This window comes from Nerophis lumbriciformis, linkage group LG04 (assembly GCF_033978685.3).
Source record: "Nerophis lumbriciformis linkage group LG04, RoL_Nlum_v2.1, whole genome shotgun sequence".
Taxonomy (NCBI): domain Eukaryota; kingdom Metazoa; phylum Chordata; class Actinopteri; order Syngnathiformes; family Syngnathidae; genus Nerophis; species Nerophis lumbriciformis.
In genome coordinates, this window is record NC_084551.2 from 13,222,501 (window position 1) to 13,242,995 (window position 20,495).

The 20,495-nt window shown below is 38.8% G+C and overlaps 1 protein-coding gene across 27 annotated transcripts in view; it reads right to left on the minus strand.

The window, feature by feature from the left end:
* Positions 1-20,495, minus strand: part of rims2a (regulating synaptic membrane exocytosis 2a) — a 343,114-nt gene that overhangs the window by 52,629 nt on the left and 269,990 nt on the right. For 19 of the 27 annotated variants that reach the window (XM_061949203.2, XM_061949186.2, XM_061949179.2 and 16 more), the window contains 3 exons: positions 14,250-14,350; positions 7,766-7,932; positions 6,997-7,236 (listed from right to left, as the gene is read on the minus strand). In XM_061949203.2, coding sequence (XP_061805187.1) covers positions 6,997-7,236; positions 7,766-7,932; positions 14,250-14,350 — 508 coding nt within the window. The remainder of the gene's footprint in view (positions 1-6,996; positions 7,237-7,765; positions 7,933-14,249; positions 14,351-20,495) is intronic. The other 8 variants (XM_061949235.2, XM_072912969.1, XM_072912970.1 and 5 more) reach the window with 1 other exon arrangement.

Sequence of the window (20,495 nt, forward strand, 5' to 3'; positions counted from 1 at the left end):
CAATCTTGGTTAGTGGACACAAGTGTGGACACTGTGCATGCGTTTGTGTGTTTGTTTGTGCCAGTGATTGCCTGGTTGTGAAACAGGACTAAAAAAAACATTTGGCTGTTATGATGTTTGTGCACTAAGCCTATTCCATGTGTAGTAGATGTGTATTTACGCTGTGACCTGAATACATAGGGGATGAGTCACTACCTTGTAGCTATGTTTCTCTTAAATCACTCTGCTTCGGTGCGTTCATGTTGTGAGCGTGTCTTGGCAATGAACAGACCCTTTTTTCAAACGACAAGCCGGCTTCTTTACAGTGCTAGTATATTCCAAAAAAAAAAAAAAAGAATGTCTCTTAATTTTTATGTTCTTTTTCCCCAAAATACAAACCCCATTTCCATATGAGTTGGGAAATTGTGTTAGATGTAAATATAAACGGAATACAATGATTTGCAAATCCTTTTTCAACCCATATTCAGTTGAATGCACTACAAAGACAAGATATTTAATGTTCAAACTCATAAACTTAATTTTTTTTTGCAAATAATAATTAACTTAGAATTTCATGGCTGCAACACATGCCAAAGTAGTTGGGAAAGGGCATGTTCACCACTGTGTTACATGGCCTTTCCTTTTTACAACACTCAGTAAACGTTTGGGAACTGAGGAGACACATTTTTTAAGCTTCTCAGGTGGAATTCTTTCCCATTCTTGCTTGATGTACAGCTTAAGTTGTTCAACAGTCCGGGGGTCTCCGTTGTGGTATTTTAGGCTTCATAATGCGCCACACATTTTCAATGGGAGACAGGTCTGGACTACAGGCAGGCCAGTCTAGTACCCGCACTCTTTTACTATGAAGCCACATTGATGTAACACGTGGCTTGGCATCGTCTTGCTGAAATAAGCAGGGGCGTCCATGGTAACGTTGCTTAGATGGCAACATATGTTGCTCCAAAACCTGTATGTACCTTTCAGCATTAATGGCGCCTTCACAGATGTGTAAGTTACCCATGTCTTGGGCACTAATACACCCCCATACCATCACAGATGCTGGCTTTTCAACTTTGTGCCTATAACAATCCGGATGGTTCTTTTCCTCTTTGGTCCGGAGGACACGACGTCCACAATTTCTAAAAACAATTTGAAATGTGGACTCGTCAGACCACAGAACACTTTTCCACTTTGTATCAGTCCATCTTGGATGAGCTCAGGCCCAGCAAAGCCGACGGCGTTTCTGGGTGTTGTTGATAAACGGTTTTCGCCTTGCATAGGAGAGTTTTGATTTGCACTTACAGATGTAGCGACCAACTGTAGTTACTGACAGTGGGTTTCTGAAGTGTTCCTGAGCCCATGTGGTGATATCCTTTACACACTGATGTCGCTTGTTGATGCAGTACAGCCTGAGGGATCGAAGGTCACGGGCTTAGCTGCTTACGTGCAGTGATTTCTCCAGATTCTCTGAACCCTTTGATGATATTAAGGACCGTAGATGGTGAAATCCCTAAATTCCTTGCAATAGCTGGTTGAGAAAGGTTTTTCTTAAACTGTTCAACAATTTGCTCACGCATTTGTTGACAAAGTGGTGACCCTCGCCCCATCCTTGTTTGTGAATGACTGAGCATTTCATGGAATCTACTTTTATACCCAATCATGGCACCCACCTGTTCCCAATTTGCCTGTTCACCTGTGGGATGTTCCAAATAAGTGTTTGATGAGCATTCCTCAACTTTATCAGTATTTATTGCCACCTTCCCCAACTTCTTTGTCACGTGTTGCTGGCATCAAATTCTAAAGTTAATGATTATTTGCAAAAAAAAAAATGTTTATCAGTTTGAACATCAAATATGTTGTCTTTGTAGCATATTCAACTGAATATGGGTTGAAAATGATTTGCAAATCATTGTATTCCGTTTATATTTACATCTAACACAATTTCCCAACTCATATAGAAACGGGGTTTGTACAAAAGGTTAAAGACTAAAATTTAAGGACTTCCATCCATCCATCTTCTTCCGTTTATCCGAGGTCGGGTCGCGGGGGCATGTATATAAAACTGTGTTGGAGGTTTTTACAGGATTTTTAGAGGGCTTTATAGGAGGAATAGATCGTATTCCCATTACTTGCATTGTTAGCCATCTCTTGCTTGCAGTTTTGTTATGATCCGTTGCTCCGGCATCCTTAGTCCTGTTTCAGCACACCTGGTTTTAGTTTCACCTGCCTCTGATCAGTGTTTTCAGATGCTCACCTGCTGCTGGGCACTAATCAGAGAGTTACTTATTTCTGTTTTTCGCCACACTCAGTCTGGCTGTCTTATTTGCTTCCTGCAACAGTTACGTCCCTGAACTTATCTTATTTTATTCCTGAGCTAAGCTTCGCCATTTAGTTTGCCTGTTTCTATGCTAAGCTTTCGCGCTTGCTATTTCCTTAGCTTCTCCCGTGCTATCGGCACGCTTGTTTTGTTTGTTTTGTACCCTGTACGATTTATGAGAATAAATCATTGTCTCACCTGCACCTTGCCTCCGGAGTTTCCGTCCGTATCCTGGGAAAACGACTCCACACAGTAAAATGCGACCCCTTCGTGACAAGTTTTGTACTATTTAGAACGCGCAGAAATATGAAAGACGGATTCCTGTCTCACAATTGTGGATGATGGGAAAAATTTCCCAAAAGTGTAGTTTTCCTTCAAACACCATACTTCCATTTAAAAAAAATAAACATAGGAGAAATGATGGAATCAAATAATACGTGAATTGAAATGTGTTCAGCTCTCACAAAGAGAGCTGAATGACACAGTCTACACATTTATACTATTCTGCAATATTGTTCAAAACAAACTGCAACAAAGAACACAGCAACAAAAGGCTTTGGCTCGGAAATGTGTTGCCGTAGTCGGTAATGGATGTTGGAAAGAAACAGCAAGTCACCTATTGAAACATCAACAGCAAATATTTAAAATAAAGCAGTACTTTAAGTAATATTTGCAGGATATTATCTTTGAAATCATTTTGTTATTATTCAATTCAAGTAGTTATGATTAAAAATTGTGCTTTTTGGTTAAATTGATCTGTGAGTTATTGTGCAACTAATAAAGCTAAACTACATACAGAAACATGATCAATGAATCTCTTATTGTGTGATTTCTCAGTTAAACCCACCTTGCAATGCTTTGTTTTACTCGTTTATACTGTAGTTGTCATGAAAGACACATAGTCTGTTCAAAGCAGGGTTTATGCAGATCACTTTCAGTCAAGTCTTGAGATACTACTTGAAAACACAATGTTGTGACTAAATATATTTCTAACATGTCGCATTAATTGGCATCTTTTTAAATATGTGTTACTTTGTCTTTCCTGAAAGTGAACTGTAAGTAGCTGATGGGTGATGACTGATGGCTGTGGCATTGCTGAGAAGATAGGTTGGTAGGTTGTGAATGTTGGGGAGAAGGTTGAGTGGAAAGTGAAAGGCATACAGTAACACACGGGAATTCAGACAAACCAAATACTAACAGTACAAATGCAACATTTAGCAGAGCAGCACAGATAAGAGTGAAGTAACATACAAAGTGCAGCCATTAAAGCAAAAATAATGGATAACTGTTTCGACACTCCTGGACAAAATCTTAAAAGCAGGGGGAATTATAAAATAATTCAGATTTTGCACTACAGTGGATTGTATCCACAGTGAAAGTTGAGCCTAAAAATGTAAACAAAAAAGAAAAAATATTTCAAGGATTTTAAGTCAAGGCTATTCTTTATCGACTGATCAAACGTTTAAGACCATAGCCTTAAAAAGTACCAATCTTCTAGCATAAATTGGCAGCTGGTTATGTGGAAATGTAGAGTTGGAGTGTTGTACTGTTGAAAGACCCCACCATTGCAGACTGTTGCCACCACACAACCCTGAGCTTCATCTTTAAGCTCTTTTCTCGCAGGTGCCGTCTTATTCTTATTGGACTGCAGTCAGCATCAGTAAGGGTCTTAATGTAGGGTTTAGGATGAGCCTGTGTTTTCACAGACAATCCCGTCAGATCCGCAGGTTTAGCGCAGGTGAACAACACTGCCTAACGGCCTCTAACCTCTGCATCAATTGATATCGTGACCTTTTGTGTACCTCTAGCAGTCGGTCCATATAGATCACAGGTTGCAAGGTAAAGTCATCTCTCGAGACCACACACATCTTGACATAAATGGTCAAGTTCCATTCATTATCATTATCAACATGATGTGAATCAATACCTTTGATTCTTCTTGCTGTCTGCAGATATTTGACCACTTGCTAGTACTGTACATAAAGTTGCAGTGTACAGTTCCCCAAATGTGTAGTTCGTCCAATCATTGTTCATATCATATTGCCATACTAGTAGCAATAGAGCGTTACAAGAGAATTGCTTGTGCCACGTTCAAAGACAGAAACACTGCCTTTGCCATCAGGGATCACGGCAGTGTGAATATCTGACATGCTGAAAGTGGCTTTCAAACCAGATTATATTACAGATTTGACTTTTCAAGGCAATGGTCTTAAAATTGTAACAACAGTTTAAATACAGTTTTCAATCAATTCAGGTTTACTCGTCTTTTTACATTGTGATGCTCTTCTTACAATCTTGACTACTTTTAATTTTCCCCCTTCATGTTTGGGATTGTATTTTCTTACCTTCTCCTTTAACAATCACTTGAGTATAACAATACACTTGATTTATTTCACTATTTCTACTCCTTTCTGGGATGTGTTTTTGTAGACCAGTCACACTGGCGTAGTGTGGGACTGCTATTATCGTAATGTGTTCTGACTCAACACCTACTAGATACTGAGACTTACTTGGATCCTGCTGTGAATTCAATTTGATTATGGGGACATTGTATTAGCTGTGTAAGCTACTCTTGCTCTCGAGCTATTAATACATTTGTTCTTGACATACTTTAGTCAAAAAGGAATACTCTCTTATGACCAGAATAAAAGGGGTCATCGTTGATTGGCTATTACTCAGAATAGCTGTGGTCTGAAAGTTGAAAGTAGCTTTTAGGAACTGGGGAGTTCGCTAAAAATGACCCTTTTTGAATTTTAACCCAGGCAAATTTGAGCTGTCTCAGTAGGCTCAAGACATTGAAACAACGTTGAGAACTTGTTGAATTAAGTCCTGACGTTGCGCAACTCAAACCTAACGTTGAAACAATAGGCTTTTTGATGTCGTTTAATCAATGGTGGGTTCTGACGTGGATTTAACCGTTGAATCTCGTTCATTTTCCAACCAATATTTTACAACAGAAATACAACATTGACACAACATACTTTTTGACGACTAATATTCAATTTCAGGTTGTGGCGTTGATTTGACCATTGAAATTTGGTCATTTCCAAACCAAGAAATTTGTCTCAATTAACAAATAGAACTATTTTACAATGTTGTTTCAATGTCAGTTTTAAAGGACATGTATCGTATTTTCCATACCATATGGCGCACCGGATTATAAGGCGCACTTTTTGAATAATGTTCTATTTTTTAAATCTTTTTTCATATATTAGGCGCACCGGATTATAGGGCCTATTGAAGGACTCATATTTTTAATTTTTTATTCTAAATTGAAAACACTTCCTTGTGGTCTACATAACATGAAATGTGTCCCGTGAAAAACCGTCCAACTGGAACTCTAATAACTAAAATTCCTTGGGTGAATTATGTAAACTCACTACACCGGTATGTTTTAGCGCTTTCATGGCGAGTTTACTGACAGATATAAGTAAGAACTTTACACTACTTTATATTAGAAATGGCAACAGCGGAGGATGAATGTCCCATAACAAGAAGATAGAGAAAAAGAAGAAGCTTATCAACTACGGCGTCGCCATGTACTACAAAGGCGGAATCGCGCAATTTTCCAGGATTTACGCAGATCCCAAATACAGATCAAAAGTACCAGAAGGTAAGAAAAGTTGCTTTTGCTGAATATTGAGAAACAAAACGCCAGATATTATGTCTTGCCTTATACACACACCATAATAATACTCGTATGTTAAATGCGTCGACAATCCTTCAAGTGGTGCGACTTCACAGCTTACTAAAGTCGTACTAAAACATGTTGATAGATTTTTGAACGCCGTGTGTAATGTTCTATATTTTCAATGGAACATTTAAAATGTTGGTGTTGTTTACTTGAGTCATATTGCCATCATAGTGCAGCCTACACTTATCTCTTATGTTTGACTGCCATCTATTGGTCACACTTATCATTACAATATGTACTAAATAAAATAGCTTCGAGGTGGGTGAGCTCAACCAAACTTACTCCTTACATTAGGCGCACCGGGTTATAAGGCGCACTGTCGAGTTTTGAGGAAAAAAAAAAGATTTTAAGTGCGCCTTATAGTCCGGAAAATACGCTATGTATAATCAACATTATTGTCTTGTGCCTGCTGGGATAGTGTGTGCGCACAGATTCAAGTTAAAGTATGATCAAACCTACACATTTTCTAGTTTTAGTAGTATTCATTCAGATATATTTTCCTCTATTTTATAATTTATATGTATTATTTATTTACTCATTTATTTTACTTATTTAATCAGTGCAATAACAGTGCATGGTCACCACTGCCTAGTTTCTCTTGTTATATTATTATTTTTACTGTTATATTTTTATTCTTGTTGCTTTTTATTTTTATTCTTATTGTTATATTTTCTATTTTATTTCCATTTCTACCCCCATTATTAATTTTTTACTTTTTAAATTCGATCTCAATTCTGTACACTGCTGCTGGAATTTTAATTTTCCTGATGGAACTCCCCCGAAGAAATCAATAAAGTTCTATCCATCTATCCATCTATCTATCTATCTATTTGTATATGTTATTTTATTAATTCATTAATGCATTTATTTTTTTATCTACTTTTACTTTAAAAACTGGGGAATAGTCGCTCCACTCTACTTTATGTAAACGTGAACATATGGCGACTGAACGTTTACATTTCTTATTAGGAGTCTGCAGTGAGAGGCTGCCACCCACACTTGTTACCTGAGGTCAGTCTCTGAGATACTCCGCTGGTGCGAGTCGTCTTCTTTTTCCAGCAAATCTTCATGATGCGGTTCGTGCGTGTTTACTTTGTCCCCCGATCCCTCTCTCTGCCCCTGCACGACCCTCTCCTTATTGGCCCTTGTCCCATCCCCTCCGCCTCTCCCGCCTGCCTCTTCCTCTTCTAGTACTTCAACTAAATGCTCATCCCCCTCCCGAGACTGGCTCCTTGATCGCAAAAGGCTGTAGATGGAGACAGAAGCGAGACAGCGGCACATGCACAGCAGAAAGAAAAACCAAACAAAGCATGAGAAATGTCAACAAGTGGAGAAAGAAAGCCAAACACACATAAATATCGCAGCCAAGATCAAAAGCGGACTGATAAAAAAAACAACAACTGAGGACATGAAAGCAGACTTACAGCAATGTCATGCAAAATAATTGTTTTCCTCTCAAGTGAGAAACACCAAAATGAAGACTGTGTTTGATGTTTCCGCAAATGTGAACAGACATGGACAAGATTCCCCCGCAGCTAAATATCAGCAGAGTTCAGCCATTTGGTTCCGGGTTTTTGGACAGCAGAGCCAAATCTGAACTCATCAAGGGGAGATTTTCCTTTAAAGGTAACCCTGTGCAAACAATTTCAATGCTAAAATAGTCTGCACACGGGAGCGTATATGGGAATAAATCCAAATTCAGCTGTGGGGTAGTATTTGTCCATTTCTGGCTTCATAGTGAAACAAAGTGTATCCCTCATTAGAGACCATCCTACCGGATCTTGCGGTTTCCTTGTGGCCTTTCAGACTGGACAGACATGTAGCTCGTGCTGCTGAACCGAGAGGCACTACTGGTTCTCGACACAGCGGACACGTCGCTTACATCACTGTCCGATGACTTGGCGGACAGGTTATCTGAGCCCCGTGGATCTCTGCCGGTACGCTAAAGCCAAGACAAAGACGGTATAAAAAAAAAGCATACGGTCAACTTTGTAACAGTGTTCATTCAAACAGTTTGTACACAACACACATACACAAATACGGTACATACCAACACACACTAAGTTCGTACATCCACACCATACTTGCAAACCCTCCCGGATTTTCCGGGAGACTCCCGAAATTCAGTGCCTCTCCCGAAAACCTCCCGGGACAAATTTTCTCCCAAAAATTTCCCGAAATTTAGGCCAAGCTGGAAGCCACACCCCCTAAAGCTCCATGCGGACCTGACCTGTTTTCACGTCCGCTTTCCCACAATATAAACAGCGTGCCTGCCCAATGACGTTATAACTGTAGAATGATGGAGGGCAAGTTCTTGATTTCTTATGTGGGTTTATTGTTAGGCAGTTTCATTAACGTCCTCCCAGCGCGGTAACAACACACAACAACAGCAGTCACGTTTTCGTCTACCGTAAAGCAGTTAGTCTGCCGTAAACAGCAATGTTGTGACACTCTTAAACAGGACAATACTGCCATCTACTGTACATGCATATGTGACAATAACATCTACGACTTTTAGAGAGTGCAGTGCACAACTGCGCACACAACAAGGAGACGAAGCAGAATGCATCATCAGAGAGGGTGTTCAGCATGGTTAGAAAAATAGTGACAGAGAATAGAACAAGGATGGACAATTCAACCCTTAACTCAACAATGAGTACAACATTTTCCTGAGGGAACTCTCCTGAAGGAATCAGTAAAGTACTATCTATCTATGAGTGTTATGTGTGTGTATATGTGTAAATAAATGAACACTGAAATTAAAGTATTTATATATATATATATATATATATATATATATATATATATATATATATATATATATATATATATATAAAATAAAATAAATATATATATATAGTGTCGGAGGCAGATATTTACATATATCCGAATTTAAGTTGTACTTCTTTCATTTATTAGTCATATTTGAAAACAGCTCATCTTTTCCATTTATTCTCTTGATGCTCTGTCAGCAAGCATACTATGTGTGATAACCTTGAGTTCTTTGGAATGTATTATGGCTAGGGAGACGTTGTGCTTTTGTTATGGCTAGTGAGGGGGAAGGAGAGTGAGTGTGGTGGGATCGGGAGGACAGACCATTTTGTGGAGGCGCAAGAGAATGTTCTATGGTTAGACTGGTCTCAATCTAAAATGTATATTGTCAAAGCTTTGAGAATATACAAGAAAATACCTATTCTGTCTCTGGTGGTTTTTCAACTCAGCTTTAAGTGTCGGAAAGAATTTGGGAGCGAATTGTGACTTGAATTCCCTGGGAGGAACAACTGGTCCAAAACGCAACAATAGCTAGAATTCACTGAAAGTCAAGTATTTCTTTTATATATATATATATATGAAATACCTGACTTTGTGAATTCTAGCTGTAAATATACTCCTCCCCTCTTAACCACGCCCCCAACCACGCCCCCCACCTCCCGAAATCGGAGGTCTCAAGGTTGGCAAGTATGATCCACACGCACATTAACTGTACAAATGTACTTATACACATACTGTACATAGACATTCACAGTACAAACATACATATACACATACTGTACATATGCAAGTACATATGCATACATACACTCATGCATATAATCACGTTTCATCAAACATATTAACGTTGTTGCCCTAGAGAAACTGGGTAACACATGGCACACTGACAAAGCTTAACCTATTGTTACTATAACAATCTACAAGGTTAATACAGTTTGCTTCTCTTTCTTCCCCTCCATTTATCTGCTTTCTTTTGTATTTCAAGTTATCATTACATATAAGTATCGTTGCATATGAACAATTGTATTGTTGATAATAGAGGTAATTATTGTTCTTATTAATTATCAATAGTGCTATTTCTATTGGTATTTTTATTGTTCCATTTGTAGTGTAATAATGCTCATTGTCATTTCTGTGTTATTAATTTTTATTTCACTAACTGCTTCTTTGCTATCACTTTTACTATCATATTTGTACATATCCTATTCTGATGCTGTTCTGTTGTTGTGTTTGTTGTTGTCTCTCTGTCTTATACCCCTCTTGCCCCCCTCTGTCTTCCTTTTTTTCCCCCGGCTGCACCAAATAATAATATAAATCCATTTAATAAAGTCAAATACAAATAAGGCAACAAGAGAAGTATCCCACACTTCTCTTTTGTCAAGTAAATCTGTACAGCCGATATGGGCATCTACATCAACAATATGATTTGCCTGAGTAGCTGGACAGGACAAAAAAATGAAGAAAAAAAAATAAATGAAAATAAAAAAAAACAGTTTGTATGATATCTGAACCATTTCTAGTATGCTGAGAAATAACAAAAATAAGAAGAGGCGGCGCTCACAAGTCTTCTTGGGTAACTCTGAACATTGTTTAGTCAGTGGCACTTCCGAGAAGGATATTATTCAACAGACAAGGATAACCCAGAAGCTCATCAGCTTTTTGCAGCCAACAGAGCTCACTCGCTGCCTGTAGTGTGAGAGTTTTTCATAACACAGACTTTAAAAGGAAAGCCGTGCAGCCACGCTTGTGTTCATCCCAGACCGTGGAGCAAGACAGCAACGCTCAGGCCAAGCTTTATAGTAGTAAACATTTAACTCTGCAAACTCTCAATGCCACATTCCTTGACTTTAATAGAACTGAAGAGATAGTTCAACACAATAGCTAAAGAACACGGAGTTTGTCTTTTAGCTTCAATGTGTATCTTGGATGAAACACGGCCCAACAAAAATGCACCTTCCATTGTGTAAAAGTGGAGGTGTACTTTTCCTGCCCCACAAATCTACTGCACAACAGACATTGCTCAAAAACATTTTTCCCTTTTTTAAAAAGCATATTCCACATGTTTTTGGCCAAAATCAAGTGTTTAATTAACGTTTATTTATATGTATGATTTGTCTTATTTTCTATTATTATGTTGTGGCGATCAATAAAGTCCCTCCAAGCGGGACTCCCGTTTCCGGTTTAAGGGTGACAATGCTAACGTGGCTCATCTTGGCACTAATGCATCTTCACCGAGACAATCACAAGTTGACCAAGTTTTGGCAAAACAACTTTTTGATGGACTTCGTCTTCAACTTCTGCCCCGTCAATAACACAACTCCACATTGGTGAGACTTTGACTCGAGTGATATCGAAAGACAACAGCGGTACATAGCGTTGGACATTAGTGCTATTAGTTTAGTTTAGTTGAGTCTTTATTTGAAGGGACAATGCACAGAAACATTCAGCTCAAAGACAGATATGTTCTGCACCGGATTATAGCTAAATAGATCATTTCCATCTGCAGTCCCTGGCTACCTAAATTAAAGAGAGACAAAAATTGTGCAATAAAATTGTAACAATACACTTATACAAACCCCGTTTCCATATGAGTTGGGAAATTGTGTTAGATGTAAATATAAACGGAATACAATGATTTGCAAATCCTTTTCAACCCATATTCAGTTGAATGCACTACAAAGACAAGATATTTGATGTTCAAACTCATAAACTTTGTTTTTTTTGCAAATAATAATTAACTTAGAATTTCATGGCAGCAACACGTGCCAAAGTAGTTGGGAAAGGGCATGTTCACCACTGTGTTACATGGCCTTTTCTTTTAACAACACTCAGTAAACGTTTGGGAACTGAGGAGACACATTTTTTAAGCTTCTCAGGTGGAATTCTTTCCCATTCTTGCTTGATGTACAGCTTAAGTTGTTCAACAGTCCGGGGGTCTCCGTTGTGGTATTTTAGGCTTCATTATGCGCCAAACATTTTCAACGGGAGACAGGTCTGGACTACAGGCAGGCCAGTCTACTCTTTTACTATGAAGCCACGTTGATGTAACACGTGGTTTGGCATTGTCTTGCTGAAATAAGCAGGGGCGTCCATGGTAACGTTGCTTGGATGGCAACATATGTTGCTCCAAAACCTGTATGTACCTTTCAGCATTAATGGCGCCTTCACAGATGTGTAATTTACCCATGTCTTGGGCACTAATACACCCCCATACCATCACAAATGCTGGCTTTTCAACTTTGCCCCTATAACAATCCGGGTGGTTCTTTTCCTCTTTGGTCCGGAGGACACGACGTCCACAGTTTCCAAAAACAATTTGAAATGTGGATTCGTCAGACCACCGAACACTTTTCCACTTTGTATCAGTCCATCTTAAATGAGCTCAGGCCCAGCGAAGCCGACGGCGTTTCTGGGTGTTGTTGATAAACGGTTTTCGCCTTGCATAGGAGAGTTTTAACTTGCACTTACAGATGTAGCGACCAACTGTAGTTACTGACAGTGGGTTTCTGAAGTGTTTCTGAGCCCATGTGGTGATATCCTTTACATACTGATGTCGCTTGTTGATGCAGTACAGCCTGAGGGATGGAAGGTCACGGGCTTAGCTGCTTACGTGCAGTGATTTCTCCAGATTCTCTGAACCCTTTGATGATATTACGGACCGTAGATGGTGAAATCCCTAAATTCCTTGCAATAGCTGGTTGAGAAAGGGTTTTCTTAAACTGTTCAACAATTTGCTCACGCATTTGTTGACAAAGTGGTGACCCTCGCCCCATCCTTGTTTGTGAATGACTGAGCATTTCATGGAATCTACTTTTATACCCAATCATGGCACCCACCTGTTCCCAATTTGCCTGTTCACCTGTGGGATGTTCCAAATAAGTGTTTGATGAGCATTCCTCAACTTTATCAGTATTTATTGCCACCTTTCCCAACTTCTTTGTCACGTGTTGCTGGCATCAAATTCTAAAGTTAATGATTATTTGCAAAAAAAAAAAAAACGTTTATCAGTTTGAACATCAAATATGTTGTCTTTGTAGCATATTCAACTGAATATGGGTTGAAAATGATTTGCAAATCATTGTATTCCGTTTATATTTATATCTAACACAATTTCCCAACTCATATGGAAACGGGGTTTGTACTATAGCATGTAATCCAATTAAAAAAAGTCATAAAATGCCCTTTCATTGACACATACTTAAACATTACAACCACACCTAATATACATCATCATACAGAGACAATACATGCTCTTGTTCACATCTGTCATCATTTGTAAAAACAACCATGGTTTTAACAGACAAACCTCACAGCTTACAACATAATGTTCTCATGCATAAATATAATAAGTTGACATGTCAAACATAGTGCCCACCTCAGTGACCGTGTGAGCAGCTTTGATTGCTCCAAAGCCACTTTTTAACTTAAATTGTGAATGAAGAGTAATCTGTTAGACTTTTCAAGTTTGTTGTGAGGTCGTTCCATTCCTTTACCGCTTTATATGAAAAGGCTGGTTGTGCAAAAGAGGTTTTACATCTGGGTACGCTACACTGCCCCCTAGTGGAGGCTTGTGTGTTTCTAGTTGTCACAGCAGATGTAAACTGGACAAAGTGCTTAAGTGGCGCTGGTGCAGTGTTATTTAGGATTCGATGGGCCATTCTTATTGATGCTAATCTTTGAATGTTAGCAAAATTTAACAATCTATATTTTTGGAGAACTAAACAGTGACGGTGGTGTTGTAGTTTTCGGTCAAGGATTTTGAGCGATTGTTTGTGCAAAGTTTCCAATATTAGCTATCGGACAATAGCTAATAACAAAATAATAATATAAATCCATTTAATAAAGTCAAATACAAATAAGGCAACAAGAGACGTATCCCACACTTCAAGATATGGGCATCTACATCAACAATATTATTTGCCAGAGTAGCTGGAAAGGACAACAAAATTAAATAACATTTTTTTTTAAAGCATCTTGATTCAAGACGCACTTAATCTTTGACATAAATGACACAGCTTTGGTGTGAGCTTTTTGGAATGACAACGGAGGACACGCAATGCGAGCAAGACGGAATGCCACAAACAAAGCTAATGATTGTAGTTGTGACTATTTACCACATTTTTGTGGTTTCACCACATGGAACCCCACTTCTAACTTAGTGGAATTACATAGAACCATTTCATCTTACAAAGTATTTAAACGATGTGGCCGTGTTTTAGTGTCTGGATGATGCTTTGGGGATCCTCTGGGCTACCAGTAAATTCTGAACTGTACAGTAGAACACACTCAAGGCTACTACATTGGGTGAAACGAGTGTAAAGGTGACTATATGCGCGTTATTTAATTTTATGAGGGCTCCAATAATGTTAAAAAATAAAAACATATTTTGAAGGCCGTAAACATTTTGCTCTCACAGAAAGGAATTTTCCACGGTCATGTCCAGTACCAATTAACTAAGACTGCGGTGCATGTACGAACATGTTTTACCTTGTGGTAGTCCTGCTCGAGTCGTGAGTCGGAGCCAGCTCCCTGCTTGTACTTGTTCATCTTCATCTTCATCTGCCTGGTCCTTTCCTCCATGTCCATACCTGAGCCCAGAATGGAATATCTCAGACAGAAATCAAGCATTGAGTAAAATGCCTGGTGTGGTGAAACATATCTAAAAGTTAGGGACAAGCTTCCGCTGTGCCAATGGGTCAGATGCTATGACAAGGGTGGATCATGTAGGAGGAAGCTGGATGGTCTGCTTGGAAACCAACAAAATAGTGAATATCCAGTAGAATTAGGCTCTGGTCAGAAGCCCACTCTTCGTAGAGAACAACTGCATTTACATGATCGACCAGATAAACCGCAATCCTACAAATCAACCGACACAATACTCGACTCCAATTAAACAGCTCATTTTTTCATTGCACCTTCAGACTACCAATGTTTTCTCTTAAATCAATTTAGATCATGGTGCTGTGTTTCAAAGTGCACTGCACAGACAGAGTCAGCACGTACACTCAAGACATTACATACTAAATAATGACACCTGTAACGTGAAACTAAAAGAAAATGCAGCACAAGCCCACATCTAATCCCTTCTGCTCTACTGATGGCAATGATAATAATGCAGATGCATAAAGTGACATGCGCCTCATACACTAGGCCCACTTTTGCGCGCACACACACTCACACAAAAAGAACGGCAAAAGAACCCAAAGCAAAGAGATGCGTATTGACTTTTCTCACAGAAATTAGACTTGTCTCCTGCCAAAATTGTTAACTTTTACAGCAGTCATAGTCAATTCTTACAGTTGTGGTTAACAAACACTGGTGATGATAGTCAACACATTATAGTGATGAATGTTTCTGAGGTTAAAGTCTCCATGTCACTGCAGACAGTGTTTTTAAAAGTAGCTCGGCATCATTATTCTTGCCTGTATAGCGTGGCGCTGTGAGTAATGGGTTCCAGGTTCGATCCCCGTCACTGCCGTTGTGTCCTTGGGCAAGACACTTCACCCTTGCTCCCAGTGCCGCTTACAATGTGAATGAATGTTTTGGTGGCGCTTATGTCAGTCTACCCCATGGCAGCTATGGCTATAAATGTAGCTTACCACCACTAATGTGTGAATGTGGAGTGAATGAACAATGGGCTCTCACTTCTCTATGAGCGCTTTGAGTGTCTAGTCCAGGGGTGTCAAACTCATTTCAGATCGGGGGCCACTTTGAAAAAATCTACTCCCAAGTGGGTCAGACTGGTAAAATCACGGCACGATAACTTAAAAATAAAGACAACTTCAGATTGTTTTCTTTGTTTAAAAATGGAACAAGCACATTCTGAAAATGTACAAATAATAATGTTGTTGTTTTTTTTACACTTACATGTTGCAGTTAATAGTATTTTATCTTTATTTGTCGTTATTTATACTTTCTGAATAAATTATGTGATAATGTTCATAAGTCAACTCATTGGCATACTTGCCAACCTTGAGACCTCCGATTTCGGGAGGTGGGGGAGGGTGGGTGGGGGGGCGTGGTTAAGAGGGGAGGAGTATATTGACAGCTAGAATTCACCAAGTCAAGTATTACATACATATACATATATATATATATATATATATATACATCCTGTAAATATGCAAACAAAACTGTGTTTAGATAATTGATACTTCAAACTTGCATAAATATAACATGAATATAACAAAACTTGGCTTCTGAGAGCTTCAAAATGTAATGAATAAAATGCTAGAGTTGTTGATAAACAAGCAATTATTTTAATAATTAAATATGGTCATTTTAAATGAATTATTGTGATAATTGAAAATGTATTATTTCAAATATGTTTATTTTAATGTACCGGCAAAATTCTATGGCTGGATGTAATAAGGAGTCAGAAAAAATAAAAATAAAAATACAATTAATTTGGATGTTTTTAGCAAAATATAGTAAAAATTTATTTAGTTTTTTTTGTTTTTTTTAAATTAATAAAAATATTTATTTTTAGGTAAGATAAACATAATAATACAATGTATCTCTAGTCTGGATGATTTAGTTATTGTCACCCTGTTGTCCTCCCGTCGTGAAAAAAAGGCTGTCCTGACTCATGGAGCTGGAGGGGGCGTGGCCTCCAGCTCCGGCTGAAAATCGGGAGATTTTCGGGAGAATATTTGCCCCGGGAGGTTTTCGGGTGAGGCGCTGAATTTCGGGAGTCTCCCGGAAAATTTGGGAGGGTTGGCAAGTATGCTCATTGGTGTTAAATTATAATCGATCAAGATAAAACAAATAATATCAAAATGAAATTACAGGATGTTATGTAGTTTGCTCATTTTCTTCGACTGGTGCACTAACATCATGTGGTTTATTTTTTTTTTTAAATATGTAGCATCATCTACAAAGATGCAAAGAATTGATTTTGCGACATCTAGTGGACACATTTAGAAAAGCAGTTTCTTTCATTCCAAAATTTCGGCTCATTTTTATACTTAGCAAACTCATCCCACAGGTCAGATAAAACCTTTTCGCGGTCCTGATCCGGCTTGCGGACCGTACGTTTGACACCACTGGACTAATCGATAGAAAAGCACTATATAAATCTAATCCATCATTATTATTATTTTTATTGCAGAGAGAGTGAGGGGTCAAATGATACAGAGGCATCGATACATTGTGAAACAGAGGGTCTGATTTACTAAGATACAAACACCACGCGGTTAACAGCATGTACAATTGATAAAATAGCGTGCACTGTCAGTGGGCGTGTTGCGTGTGATTTACTAAGACTGCGTGTGCCAAACACTCACTGAGACGTCATTTACCCATCATTTAAGTCAGTGGTCCCCAACCACCGGGCAGCGGGCCGGTACCGGTCCGTAGATCGATTGGTACCGGGCCGCACAAGAAAAAAAAAAAAAAAAAGTATATATATATATATATATATTTTATGAAATCAACATAAAAAACACAAGATACACTTACAATTAGTGCAAAAAACCTAAAAAACCTCCCTCTTCATTCACACTCATTCGCACAAAAGGGATGTTTCTTTCTGTTATTAATATTTCTGGTTCCTACATTATATATCAATACAGATCAATACAGTCTGCACACAAGATTGTATTTTTTTATGACAAAAAAGTTACAAAAAGGTTGGGTACCACTGATTTAAGTGACTCAAACTATCTTAAATCGGTTTAGCCAGTGGCTTATCACTGAGTAAGATTCTATAATATTGATTAATATTAATAATAGTACTTAAAAACTTCTGTTGTATGTTATTTTTCTGTTAAAGCGGCTATGTAAAATGTACATTGCGCCTAATCACCTGTGGCTGGTTACTGGGGTTCAATCCCACCTTCTACCATCCTAGTCACGTCCGTTGTGTCCTTGGGCAAGACACTTCACACTTGCTCCTGATGGGTGCTGGTTAGCGCCTTGCATGGCAGCTCCCGCCATCAGTGTGTGAATGTGTGTGTGAATGGATGAATGTGGAAATAAGTGTCAAAGCGCTTTGAGTACTTTGAAGGTAGAAAAGCGCTATACAAGTATAACCCATCTATCATCTATCTATCTAACTAAAAAGGGACCTATTATGCAAATCAAACGCTTCTTACATGTTGGTACAGGTTTTTGTGTATTTGGGATCCTCATAAACCCGGAAAATGTGAAATCAAACAATGGTGGAATGGTGGAGATATTTATAAAACAATCTTGCCTTTTCGCTTAACTTTTGGAATTTGAGACATTAGTGCCGTATTTTGCCCGAGTTACGTCAGTGACTATCTCCATCTATGGTAGAGGTTGACTCGAAGAGCTTTGTGCGAGTCCGACATTTTTATCTAGTTGTAGTCCAAAGATATAGTTTCTAAGTTTCTTATTTTTTCTCAATCTTCTTGTTGTGGGACAGACTGGCTCGTACATGCACACGCATGCTAAAATCCTCCGCTGTTGCCATTTCTAAAACAAAGTAGCATATAGTTCTAATTTACATCTGTCAGTAGACTTGATATGGAAGCACTAAAAATTACAACTTGGCTGACGTGTAGAGTAACAGTTCAAGCGGCTTGGCCTGGAGGAGGACTCCGGCACATAAATGAGACCCACCCACAAAACGGCGCATTCTGACATTCTGAAGAGACGGTCAGAAAGCAGCTTGAAGATGGTCTGTAAAACATAATCTACCATATTTTTCGGAGTATAAATCGCTCCGGAGTATAAGTCGCACCGGCCGAAAATGCATAATAAAGAAGGAAAAAAACATATATGAGTCGCACTGGAGTATAAGTCGCATTTTTGGGGGAAATTTATTTGATAAAACTCAACACCAAGAGTAGACATTTGAAAGGCAATTTAAAATAAATAAAGAATAGTGAACAACAGGCTGAATAAGTGTACGTTATATGAGGCATAAATAATCAACTGAGAATGTGCCTGGTATGTTAGTGTAACATATTATGGTAAGAGTCATTCCATATAGAACATGCTATACGTTTACCAAACAATCTGTCACTCCTAATCGCTAAAACCCATGAAATCTTATACGTCTAGTCTCTTACGTGAATGAGCTAAATAATATTATTTGATATTTTACGGTAATGTGTTAATAATTTCACACATAAGTCGCTCCTGAGTATAAGTCGCACCCCCGGCCAAACTTTGAAAAAAACTGCGACTTATTGTCCGAAAAATACGGTATGCAAAGTTTTGACCAAAGCACCACCGTTACATGTTATGTAGACCACAAGGAAGTGTTTAAAAAATAATATATATATATATAATGACCCACTTAAAAGTTTTAACCTGTCAAAATACTGTACAACAGTGGTCCCCAACCACCGGTCCGTCACGCATTTGCTACCAGGCCGCACAGAGACATTAAATAACCGCATTTTCTCCTACTTAACTATCGCCAGTCCCACCGGACACACCAATAAGCTTGTTCATAGGTGTCTGATAAAACTCATGACAGGAAGTCGCCATTTGCTATATTTGTTACATATTTGTTACATGGGACAATGCACATTAATAAACATATAAAATGTAAAGTTGCCAAATCGTAGCCAAAAGCTAGGTTCCGTCTGCAGTCCGCAGCAGGTTGATGACCTAAGACCAGGGCAGATGGAGAAGGGCTAAATTGTTGCATATAATAATTGTGCTGAAGGAAGTAAATACACATCTTCTTTGGCTTAATAAGTTAAAGTGCTGGTATTATAGCACATAGTCCTATAACATGACAAGAAAACGGAAATGCTGATTATCGGTCCTGCTAAACACCGACATTTATTTAATAATACCACCTTAACATTTGACAACCAAACAATTACACAAGGTGACTCAGTAAAGAATCTGGGTATTATCTTCGACCCAACTCTCTCGTTTGAGTCACACATTAAGATTGTTACTAAAACGGGCTTCTTTCATCTCCGTAATATCGCTAAAATTTGTTCTATTTTGTCCACTAGCGACGCTGAGATCATTATTCATGCGTTCGTTACGTCTCGTCTCGATTACTGTAACGTATTATTTTCGGGTCTCCCTATGTCTAGCATTAAAAGATTACAGTTGGTACAAAATGCGGCTGCTAGACTTTTGACAAGAACAAGAAAGTTTGATCATATTACGCCTATACTGGCTCACCTGCACTGGCTTCCTGTGCACTTAAGATGTGACTTTAAGGTTTTACTACTTACGTATAAAATACTACACAGTCTAGCTCCAGCCTATCTTGCCGATTGTATTGTACCATATGTCCCGGCAAGAAATCTGCGTTCAAAGAACTCTGGCTTATTAGTGATTCCCAGAGCCCAAAAAAAGTCTGCGGGCTATAGAGCGTTTTCTATTCGGGCTCCAGTACTATGGAATGCCCTCCCGGTAACAATTAGAGATGCTACCTCAGTAGAAGCATTTAAGTCCCATCTTAAAACTCATTTGTATACTCTAGCCTTTAAATAGACCCCCTTTTTAGACTAGTTGATCTGCCGTTTCTTTTCTTTTCTCCTCTGCTCCCCCTATCCCTTGTGGAGGGGGGGGGGCGGTGGCCAAGGATGAAGTGCTGGCTGTCCAGAGTCGGGACCCGGGGTGGACCGCTCGCCTGTGCATCGGTTGGGAACATCTCTGCGCTGCTGACTCGTCTCCGCTCGGGATGGTGTCCTGCTGGCCCCACTATGGACTGGACTCTTACTATTATGTTGGATCCACTATGGACTGGACTCTCACAATATTATGTCAGACCCACTCGACATCCATTGCATT